General features: G+C 43.1%; 1 protein-coding gene across 2 annotated transcripts in view; it reads right to left on the minus strand.

Moving 5' to 3' along the window:
* rabgap1l (RAB GTPase activating protein 1-like) overlaps positions 1–12,624 on the minus strand; it is a 268,209-nt gene that overhangs the window by 109,365 nt on the left and 146,220 nt on the right. For both annotated transcript variants that reach the window (XM_055642029.1, XM_055642027.1), the window contains exon 15: positions 1,717–1,791. In XM_055642029.1, coding sequence (XP_055498004.1) covers positions 1,717–1,791 — 75 coding nt within the window. The remainder of the gene's footprint in view (positions 1–1,716; positions 1,792–12,624) is intronic.

Raw genomic sequence — 12,624 nt, forward strand, 5'->3', positions numbered from 1 at the left:
GGTGCTTTGCTTTCCTCCCACATTCCAAAGACGTGCAAGTTTGTAAATTATCCCTAGTGTGTAGGATAATGTATGAAGATCGATGTTCGGTGTGGACTTGGTGGCCGAAAGGCCTGTTTCCGTCCGTTTTGTATCTCTAAAATAAACTAAATTGCCTGCTATAAATCGCTTGTGTTGTGTAGGTTAGTGGCAGAATCTTGTGGGGAGGTGATCAGTATGTGGGGAGGAGTGAATTGGAAAAAGTAGTGAAATGGGATTAGTGAAGAGGTTAGTGCAAATGGATCCAGTAGGCCAGTGGGCCCGTTGACGTGCTGTATGTCTCTGCGATGCTAGGCTATCACAAATTCAGAAAGGGCAAACCAAATCACTGTAAACTGCTTATCAAATCAATCCCTCATTGCCTGAACCCCAAAAGTAGAGGCATTTACTCTGTGATAATGCAGCATCTTGCATGACTACAGAGTGGCTTTCTGTCCATGTAATAATTTTGAAATAATATGTTGGAAACATGGCTGACAATTTGGGCACAGCAAGCTTCCAAGGAACATAGAACAGTACAGCACAGGAACAGGCTCTTCAACCCACAATGTCCATGCCAAACATGATGCCAAGTTAAACTAATCTCCTCTGCCTGCATGTGATCGACATCACTCCATCCCCAGCATATCCGTGGGCATATCAGAACATCGCTGTGGTACATGCTTCCACCACCACCACCACCACCACCACCCCTGGCAGAGTGTTCCAGACACCCATCACTCTCTGTGGAAAAACGCTGCTCCACCCAACTCCTTTAAACCTTCCCCTTCTTACCTTAAAACTACGATCCCTTGTCTATGACATTCCAACCATGGGAAAAAAATTCTGCCTGCCCTATCTAAACTAGAAGGTAAAGATATTATACTCCTTCTTTACCACTCTATCCCCTTGTGTTGCCACTGTCAGGGGGCTGTGGACTTGGATCTCATCATCCCTCTGTACATCAATGCTGTTAAGGTTCTCACCATTAACTGTATACTTTCCCTTTACATTTGATTTCCATTAGAGCAGCGCAACACACCACAAAACACCCGAGTTCTACTATTTCCCAGTGAAGTAACATTTATAACATTAAGAATGGGAAGCAGGAGTAAGCCAAACGTTCTCTCGCACAGAGCTGCCACGCAGCAAGATGGATACCTTGTCTGCTTACCTGCCGCCTCCTCTTCAGTTCCCTTTGTATTAAAAAATCCATTGATCTCAGCTGCTCCACGGTTTCTGAGCTAGAGAATTCAGGTTTAACACCCTTCTGCATCATTAAATTACTCCACTCAGTCCTAATAAGGGGTCCCTTATCCGGGACCACGTAGTTCTGGACTTTCCAGCTTTTGGAAGCAGCCTCAACAAATCCCTTTGAGAATTTTGAACTGAAATGATCACCCTGCTCCAAAGCTTCATTCTCACTCAGTCTCTCATTATATGGCAGCCCTTCATCCTAGAAATGTGTCCAATGAATCTAAGCTACATCGACTCTGTGTGTGAGGCAAGTGTATTTTTCCTTGAGACTAAAACTGCACACGGTACTCCAAATGAGATCCTGAGCAAGATTTCTTTATTTTTGACCTCTAAATCTCAAACCTCTAAACCTTCCTAATTGGGTACTATAATAACATATTGTCCTGTGTCCAGTGATCGCGTTGTTTATGATTGTCACTCAACATACAGCAGTCTACTTACGTGCAGCAGGAGAACAGCAGCGAGGAAAGATTGGCCCTGGCAATAACCAATGTCCTCATCGTGCACAGAATAAGCCTGCAGAGAGAGAAAGGCAGCAATAAAAACCAAGGCAAGAATACTGCTCGTTCATGGACGGCAGAAGTCCTCCCTGGCAGATTAATCTCAATGAATTTACGTTAACAGCATAGGACATAGTAGCAGCATTAAGCCATTTGGCCCATCGAGTCTGCTCTGCCATTTGATCATGGCTGATCTATTTTCTCAACCCCATTCTCCTGCCTTGTCCTCGTAACCTTTGACGCCCTTACAAATCAAGAACCTATCATTCTCTGCTTTAAAATAACCCAGTGTCTTGGTCTCCACAACCAACTGAATTGCAGATTCACCATCATCCGACTAAAGATATTTCTCCTCATTCCCATTCTAAAGGAATTTCCTTTTATTCTGAAGCTGTGCCCACTGGATCTATACTCTCCCATTACTGGAAACATCCTCTCCACGTCCACTCACAACAATGATCCATATACAACAGAGACTTATAGCTTTAAAATTATGGACAAAACTTCCACCCTGTATTAGGCTATTTACCACAGCATCAGTAAAGATGGGCTTCACAACTTCTTGTACATAATTCAAACTGAATTTTAGCACAATGCTGTGTTACCGCTAATATTGTTGGAGGTACTGATTTTTAGCTGAGATGTACGCTTGGTATTTCACCTGCCCTTTAAGGAGATTGGAAGAATTCCCACTGCATTACATAAATATTGAGTTATCCCTGTGGCCCTAGACAACATCTTGTCCTCAATCCATTTTATCCACTTAACATAATGCTTTATTGATATTTGTGCATTTTTGTTGAACTCAAATTGGATCTCACAGCTCCTGTATTACTCCTCTGACTGCAAAAAAAATACTTCAGTGATATTGGACATAACCAGAGACTGTTTGCAGGCCAGTAACCTTTGACCCTGCCATTAATTCTAAATTTCATTGTCTAAGACTTGTTTATAGCTGTCTCCTGAAAATTTTATATAACGACATATTTTAAAGTTACTGACTTGACAGCTGGATCCTTACAAATAGACCGCGAAGAAGAAATAAATCCTATTCTGTTCGACATGTGCATTCATAAGGTGTATAACAAAAGGCCACCCCTTCTGTGGAGCTATTGATTGTAAACCATTTGGTTTATGTCCCTTGTGCAAATGAAGGAGAGAAAATGGTGCCTCTTTAAAAGCTGATCTAGGTTATTTATATCTCATTGCTGCACTGTCACTACATCTTGAGAATTACAGTGTCTTTTCATCAATTCCCCCATGCCAACAGGCAAAGGATCATTGCCTTAAGAATCAGTACATATATCTTATCAGCCAGATCAAGCTGATACTTTGCAAAAGTTCAATGTACTGATTGATGACAAAGCTCAAGCATCTTCTACAGGAAACAGTGAATGCTAAAAAGCCAGACTAAATCTTCATACATTTTTGGATAGGCCTCAACTGAAGCTGAGTGTTCAATGAGGAACACTAGGTCCTCAGAAGGGTATCTGGATTGACTGGAGAAACTAGAACAGTTGGCTTTAGAACAGGGAAGATTAATTTTAAGAGGAGATTTAATTTTTTTTCAAGAATGATTCCAGGAATGAGTGGGTTGGCATATGATGAGTGTTTGACAGCACTGGGCCTGTACTCACTGGAGTTTAGAAGATTGAGGAGGGGGGGACATTCATTGAAACTTACAGAATAATGAAAGGCATAGATAGCGTGGATGTGAAAAGGATGTTTCCACTGGTGGGAGAGTCTGACTAAAGTCCCACCATCTGACTAAAGAAATTTCCCCTCATCTCCTTCCTAAAAGAACATCCTTTAATTCTGAAGCAATGACCTCTAGTCCTAGACTCTCCCACTAGTGGAAACATCCTCTCCACATTCACTCTTTCCAAGCCTTTCACTATTCTGTATGTTTCTTTTATTTATTTTATTAATTTGTTTTTCTTCTTCAATGAGGTCCCCTCTCATTCTTCTAAACGCCAGCAAGTACAGGCCCAGTGCCGACAAATGCTCATCATAGGTTAACCTACTCATTCCTGGAAACATTCTTGTAAACCTCCTCCAAACCCTCTCCAGAGCCAGTACATCCTTCCTTAGATATGGATGCCCAATATTGCTCACAATATTCCAAATGCAGCCTTACCAGTGCGTTAACTAGGTTCCCGAATGCAAAAGCTATTTATACATGTAACATTTTTGTTTTTAAATTAATGTAACTCTTTTTTCATTTTTAATGCCAAGTTAAAACCCCGTCCTGTGGAAAGGGGTTACAGCACTGGTTTCATAGTGCCTTCATTGATGGAAGGTGCTGTCCTTTCACATGGACCGCTGTCAGTGCCAGTTTTCTCAACTTCCATAGCCGCTCTGCATACCTGTAGTCAGACGTGAATCTGCTCTATGAGCTTTGGCAGATTTAAAAACAAAAATGTTACATGTATAAATAGTTCTTACATTCGGGAACCTGGTTAATTAAGTGGTGGGATTATTTCCCTGTCCTAACTATGCCTTTGCTTTAGCCGGTGGTCACATCCATTCCATCCCTCTCTCGCAAAGATGTGAGATTGCATTAAGAGCACACTTGGTTGAATAGATGCAAGCGGCATATAAAGTGTCTCATCCATGCGCGCAATACATCAAGCCGATGAAATGAGGCAACTGTCACACCAAAGATAGACACAAAATGCTGGGGTGACTCATTGGGACAGGCAGCATCTTTGGAGAGAAGGAATGGGTGGCGTTTCGGGTCAAGACTCTTCAGACTCAGTCTTCAGGTCTGAAGAATGGTCTCGACATGAGACGTCTCCCATTCGTTCTCTCCAGAGATGCTGCCTGTTCCGCTGAGTTACTCCAGCTTTTTGTGTCCATCTTCAGTTAAAACAGTTTACAGGTTATCTGGTGTTTTGTGTGTGGGAACTTGTGTGCGTTCCGCAGGCAACCAGACGGTAATAAATACAACGTGTTTCTTATTGTCGGGGGGGAGGGGGAATGGGAGGAGATAAAATTGTTTGTTGTCATGCACACTTGTTATCAGCCCGCCAGGGAATGTGTGTGTCTCCCCATGTTTTAAAAGCGATTTACTATGCCCCGAGCCATCTGTCCCCGCGGCCGGGATGGGAGTGAATCACCCGGTGTGGGTGTCAGGTTCCGGGGTTGGGGTCCGATGGCCGATGGCGGTGCATCGCGGTCAGTGACTCTGGGTGGGCGGAGGGACCAGCCTGTCCTACACCTCCGCTCCACCCGACTCACACCTCCACTCCACCCGACTCACAGCCCGTCACAGTGCAGCCACACGGGGGAAGATGAGGTGGAGGGAGGCCATGGGCTTGGGAGAGTGGGGGCTGTCCCGAGGGATGCGCACCTTCGGCCGCTTACAAATTGGTGCTCGGGTTCAGAGTGTCCAGTCACCTATGGCTTGTGTGGGAAAATGACCCCCACCCTCCCGTCTCCACCGGCCAGCGAAGTGATGGACACGGGGGTCTGAACCAATCACTGACATGTCCCGTCTCCACCGGCCAGCAAAGTGATGGACGCGGCAACGTCATATCTGTTATTTGACTTTTCTGTTGAGCGGCATTCAGTTTGTTGGATTGTAGGCGACGCAGCCTTTCGGGTAGGTGGCGTTTCGACAGTGGCCATTCGGTGAGTTTGCTTGCAGGCGAAGCAGTCTTTCAGTTAGTTGGCTTTTAGGTGTCCCGCCCTTTCGGCTAGTTTGCTTTTCGGCGTCTCACCCTTTCGGTTAGTTGGCGTTTCAGTTTCGTACGCTTTCGGTCATTTGGCGTTTCAGCTTCGTTTCTATTCGGTTATTTGTCTTCCACTTCATTGCTTCGGCTTCTCGTCCTTCGACGCCACGTCCGAGTACTGTTTTTTACACAACCTGCCCCTCCACCTATATTCGTATCATTCACAAACGTTGGCACAAAGCCTTCAATCCCCTTATCCAAATCATTAATATATAATGTGAAGTTTAGCAGCCCCTTGTTGAATTCCACTAGTCACTGGCAGCCAACCAGTAAAAGCCCCCTTTAGTTTTCTGCCATCCAGCCAACCTGCTATCCATGCTAGTATCTGCCCTTTGATACCACGGGCTCTCATCTTTCTAAACAGCCTAACGTGTGGCACCTTACTGTCTGAATGGATAATGGAGGCAAATCCAATCATAATTTTCAAAAAGAAACTGAATAAATACAGGATTAGTAGGGAACTTTTTCAGGGTACATAAGTTAAGGAGCAGAATTTGGCCAGTCGGCCTATCAAGTCTACTCTGCCATTCAATCATGGCTGATCTATCTTTCCCCTCTCAACCCCATTCTCCTGCCTTTCCATAACCCGACACCTGTACTAAACAAGAATCTATCAATTGCTGACTTAAAAATATTGATTTACTTGGCCTCCACAGCCTTCTCCATAGGTTCACCACCTTCTGATTAAAGAAATTCCTCCTCATTTCCTTTCTAAAGGTATGTCCTTTTATTCTAAGGCTGTGCCCTCTGGTCCTAGACTCTCCCGCTAGTGGAAACATCCCCTCCACATCCACTCTATCCAGACCTTTCATTATTCGGTAAGTTCCATTGAGGTCACCCCTCATCCTTCTAAATTGCATGTAGTTATGTGGAAAGAGCACAGAAGTGACAGCTTGCTTAAGAATTCATGTCAAGCTGAAAGGGCAAATGACAATGATTTATGAGAGCAGAACATCAGGGAGCAGAACAGACATGCGTGATGAGTATAAGGCATCCCAATCACTGGAGTTCAGAAGCATGAAAGGGAATCTCATAGAAACCTAGAAAATTCCAGTAGGAATGGACACATTAAGTTTAGGATGTTCCTGATGTAGGGAGTGTCCTTGATTGGGGCCACACTGTAAGGATAAGGAATAAGGCATGATGGACTGCCTTCCAGGCATAGTGTGTCAGATTACAATTATCTGGGTAAAAAAAAATCGTCAGGTCACCTTTATTTTCTTTTGCAGTCACCTTAAATCTATACCTTCAGGTTACTGACCCTTCTCCAAGTGGAAGTATTTCTCCCTCTCAAATCAATCTATTCAATTAATTCATTCAAGCACATTATCAATCTAATTTTAACTTTCAAAACATGGTGCAGCATAGAAACAGGCTCATCATGTTTATACTGAAGATGAAGTGCCCACCTATACTAATACCATTTACCAAACCTTGATCCATAGCTTTCTACGTGCTTGCAATTCAAGTGGATTAATTCAAGTATTCATCTAGATATTTCTTAAATGGTGTGAAAGTACTTGCTCTGCTCTGGCAGTGTGCACCAGATTCTAACAACGCTCTGGATGAAAAGGTTCTTCTTCAGATCCCTTCCAAATTTCTTACCCCTTAACCTAAACCTATGCCCTCTTAATTTTGACACTTATGTTAGGGGGGAAAACTTTCTCAGTATTGACCCTACCTATCCCAATAATTTTACCAAATTCTTTTGAGTTTCCCATCAGCCTCCAAGGAAAACAAACCCAACCCATCCAGTCTTGTCTCATACATTAGGCCATAAGATATAGGAGCATTGAGTCTACTATGCATTCGATCAAGGTTGATCTACAGTATTTCTCGCTCTCAACTCAATTCTCCTGGCTTCTCCCCATTACCTTTGATGTCCTTACTAATGAAGAATCAGATACACCACCCTCTGGCTAAAGAAATTCCTCCTCAGATTCTTCCCAGAAACAATCCATCCATTTAAATCTCCTCAGTACTCCCTCCAGTGCAATCAGGTGCCTTCTATAGTGTGACAACCAGAACTGTGCACCATACTCCAGTTGTAGCGTCACCAATGAATATCAGTCTCTTCATTCTCTCCATGTGAATGAATTTCTTCATTTCAGGAAGTCTTCACTTCACAAACTCGCCAACATCTTGACATCAGGAGATGCCAAGCAGATGCATTGATACCGTTCCTAATGTGCTGTCCCAGAATTAAACATGAACCCTACTTACTATTGACTATTTTCCTCTCTTAATATAGCCAAAGATCTCCCATACAATTTCAGCAGCTTGATCAACGTCCCAATGCCTTGCAAGATATGTCTGGGTACACTGACTGGTCTCTGCTATAGCACACTTTTAAAATGATATCATGTAATTTAAATTGTCTTTCCTTAATCATCTGAACAAAAGGTAAAGGCGTCAGAATTTTTCTGCCATACTTCTGCCAATTTATTCACACCCTCAGGAAATTTGTCACTATTCTCACTGTATGCTCCCTTTTTTATTTTGTGTCATGTTTGTGACATTTGGCAGTACCATGGCTATGTCATTAAAATACATCAAAAAGATCGTAAGTTACAACACTGACCCCTCAGGAAGACCACTGTACACTTCCCTTGAGTTTGAAAAATATGCATTCAGTCCCTTAGCTAATTTAGCTTCCACGCTGCCTTTGTTCACTAAATCTCACGGGCTTCAGTTCTGTTGATATGTGGCATCTTATCAAATGCGTTTTGAAAATCCAATTATTTTTGCCTCAGATCATTTTCTGGAGACAATTCCCCCATGAGATTTGGCCGGCTAGCCTCTTATTGCTAGATTTATTCTATTCCCTTTTCTTAAACAAAAATAAAAACAAAGTGCTGGAAATAATTAGGAGGTCAGGCAGCATCTGGAGAGTGAGCAGCATTGTCAATGGCCATTCATTAAGAGTTAGAAAAAGTTAAAGATCGAATGCATTTTAAATTGCAGAGTATAGATGGGATGATGCAACTGGTGATACAGACAGAAGGGGTGAAGGCTTTTTAATTGTATCTGGAGTCTGAAGAAGGGTCCTGACCTGAAACATCACCTATCCATGTTCTCCAGAGACCCTGCCTGCCCCGCTGAGTTACTCCAGCACTCTGTCTTTTTTTGTAAACCAGCATTTGCAGTTCATTTCTACAAACTGCATCTGATTGTCTGAGGATGGTGTGAATAACAGGAGATAAATGAGAACCGAGGGGAGAAAACATTGCTGGAACTGTGAGATACAGACACTACAGTTACTGGCGGTTTAAAGTAAAAGATAGCTGGGAAATAAGCAGGCTTGGCTTATTTCCAGGAACTCAAATCCTCGACTGGCACCACCAGTACAATTGAAGAGGAATGGAATTTTAAGGTTATACCTCACTAGTTTTGCTCCCTACAATCTCATCCAGATTTGGTTCTGCTTTAAGAATGATCTACTCTCATCCATTTATATCCTAACAAATGTCACATCTGCCACCTGTTTCACTGTTGTAATGGCAGCATCCTCAAGTGGAAACAGATGCACAGTACATACTCAGTAACTCAGCCACACTCTCAGGCTGTGCAAGACAATCTTTTTGGTCCTTCACATGTACACCTTATTTTACAATTTACGGAAGATTTTGGTGTTCCGTATTTTATTTTGGTCAATTCTCCTGCTCTGTCATGTATCTCCTCTGTGGTTTTAGTATTTAGCTTGGCTATTACTGTGTTTAGTGTTGTTCCTCCATTTCATCATATGTGGACATCTATCTTTGAAAAATTTTCCTTTCCCACTCAAAAAATGTGCCAATTACATAATTAAATCCTCTCGACTCTGAGGGCTTCCATTTAATGTTTGAGCTGTTAATTTTTGATTCCAATCACTTTGAGCCAGTTCTATAGGCAACTCACCAAAAATATGAGAAAATAGACAAAAAAATCTGGAGTAACCCAGCAGGTCAGGCAGTATCTCTGGAGATAAGGAACAGGTGACTACATCTTTCCCTTTCCCCGACTATTCTAAATTTAATGTGAACACTATTTCTAAAATGCTGCCGTCTTCATTCCGCAAAACAACATCTAGCACAAGGAGACACGGAACCATTACAGTGGCTGGAAACTGGAGCAAAAAATAAACTTCTGGAAGAACTCATTGGGGTGGGCAGTATCCGTGGAGGCAAAAGGAAGGTCAACGTTTCAGGTCAGGACTGAGTGTAGAGGGGAAATAGCCATGAGATGGGAGTGAGAGGGAGGGGTGAGGCATAGGTGGAACCAGATTGGGGGTAGACAATGATGCGCAAATTGAAACATGCGTGGAATGGGGAGGGGAAGTGTTGAAACAAAGGCTGGTAGGGGGGGATGTAATGAGTCTAAGTAATGATGCCTGGGAAGGGGGGCAGGAGGAGAAGGAACGATAAAGATGCTATGGCGTCAGGGATGATGCCGGGTTCAGCAGTGACCACACCGACCCTTGCTGTAGCATGAACTCATGTGATATGCTCTATTTGCAGTGACAAGAAAGTCCAGGACTGCATTGGGGATGCTGACCCCCATCTTCAGGGTTGAATCTGGCCTCCTGGCATCTCAGTCTTTGCCTCTGTGTGGACGCAGTTGTCCATTAGCAAGAAGAGGCACTGGCACCTCAGGCTTGTCCCCGCCGCAGTCTGAGCCTCAGTAGAGGTGCTGGCTTCTAGGACTTCTTCCCGGCAACCCAGTCTTGACCACACATGGCGATGGTGGTCTCAGGTTTGGCCGAGTCACCTAGTCTTCCTCGAACTTGTGACAGGGGAACACAGCTAGCTGCGAGGTGCCCCACTTTCTCTCTTCTTTCTTCCTTCTTCCTTTTTTTCTTTCTTTCTCTCCTGTTTCTTCTCTCATTCTATGGCTAGAATTCCTGGATTTTATGTTGTCTGATGAGGTTCATGTGGTCAAACCAATATCAGCTACTTGGACCCAGTTGTTGCCAATGATGCTGATGTTTGGCCTCTCCTGGCTGTCTGCCAGTGATTAAGATCAGAGAAGTATCCATGGGAGGGGACGCTGTCACAGATGCACAAAGGGAGAGAGACCCTGGGTGAACTGGTGGGAATATTTAGTTTAGTATATTGTCACGTGTATCGACGTGCAGTGAAAAGCTTTTGTTGCATCCTATCAGTGAAAAGACAAAACATGATTACAATCGAGCCATCCACAAGGCTCGGGAATGGGAAAGAAACAGAGGGAGAGTGGGCTACCTGAAATTGGAAAATATCCAGCACTACGTTTTTCATCTTTGCGCTGGATACTCAATGATATAGAATGTTCTTTTGTAGCCTTTGCAAGAATTCCACCCCCTTTGCCCTTTATGCTTCACAATGCCAGTTTATATTGGGTTAACTGAGGTCCCTCGGTCGATATTGTTCAATGAGAATATAAATCACTTTCCACTCAAGTTGGTATTTGACATCTGTTTCTCCAGCACAAGGTTGTGATGAGATTATCAGAGAGCGGTGATAAAAATGTGGAGGTGGTGAGTGGCAGTATCAATAAAGCCCTTTAATCCTTTGTGATTGAGCAATTCAATGTATTTTTTTACCAGTCCCTTTCACTGTCGGGTTATTCAGCTTGGTATTAACTCCTTGGTATTGCTAGTGAGGCTCGCAAATATAATTCCTTAGAAACTGGTCAAATATACCAAAAAACAATAGGATAATAGGATAATAAGTCTGAAGAAGGGTCTTGAACCGAAACGTCACCTATTTTTTTTCTCCAGAGATGCTTGTCTGACCCGCTGAGTTACTCTAGCTTTTTGTGCCTATCTTCAGGATAATAAACACATCAAGAGGAAAAATCTGTGAAGGATATGAAAAGTAAAAAGACGTACAGGTTTGGTATAAATGTTGATTGTCCCTAGTGGGTGTGGGATAGTGTTAGTGTGCGGGGTATCGCTGGCCGGCACTGACTCGAACGGCCTGTTTCTGCGCTGTATCTCTAAACTAAACCTCCAGTAATGGAGAAAGTGTCAGTTACTCCTTGTTTAAGGTGATCTGGTTGGAGGCTCCTTGTTAAATACTTGGGAGTAATGTGTGTTGTTTTGGACGCCACACTAAAAAAAGGATGTGATTGCGTGGTAGGGAATGCCGAGGAGATTCATCAGGAATCTTCCTCGAATGGAGGATTTTGCTTATGGGGAGGGATTGGATAGGACAGGCTTGTTTTTTTTGATGCAAATAAGCTGAGGGGTTGAGCTGATGGAATTAGATAATGAGATGCAAAGAAAGGGTAGGTGGAATATTTTTTCTATGGCAGGAGTATCAAAAACAAGAGGACTTAGATTTAAGCGGATCTGAGAGGTAAGTTTATTTTAAACACAGAAAGTGATTGATATCTGGAAATTGTTGCCAGAGGAAGTGGCGAAATCAGATACAATCACTTTGTTTAAAACATACAGCACTTAAGACAGGTAATTGAATCGGCAAGTGACAGATGGTCCTAATGCGGGTAAATTGGATTGGTGAAGAGGGGCAAAAAGGTTGACATAGACCTGATCGGTTGAAGACTCTCGAAACAAGGAACTGCAGGTGCTGGTTTACAAAAAACACACACAAAGTGCTGGAGTAATTAAGCGGGGTCAGGCAGCATCTCTGGTGAACATGGATAGGTGACGTTGTATCTCTAAACTAAACCAAATTTAAGCTGAAGTATAATTTGGAGATGAATTTGGGATGGACAAGCATAGCAAAGGATGGCATAATAAATGGTAGGATGCTGATAAATGGAGAGGAATGCAGTGGCTTTGAAGTGCATGCCCATAGATACCTAAAAATAACAGGATCGATTAATCAGATGAAAAAGAAGGTGCATTTAAGATTTATGCATTGATGAACCCAACCTGAATCTCAAGGCAAGGAAGTCATGTAAGCACACCAGACAAAGTGAAAGTAGAATACCAAATATGGACCTGGCCATATGGACTTTCCAGAGTGAGCAGTTTCTTCCCAGGGATAGTTTCTCCCCAGCTGTTGTCAGACAACTAAATCAACCTACCACAACCACAGAGCAGTGCCGAACTACTATCTACCTCATTGATGACCCTCAGACTATCCTTGTTCGGACTTTACTGGCTTTACCTTGCACTAAACATTATTCCC

This window comes from Leucoraja erinacea, chromosome 10 (assembly GCF_028641065.1).
Source record: "Leucoraja erinacea ecotype New England chromosome 10, Leri_hhj_1, whole genome shotgun sequence".
Lineage (NCBI taxonomy): Eukaryota > Metazoa > Chordata > Chondrichthyes > Rajiformes > Rajidae > Leucoraja > Leucoraja erinaceus.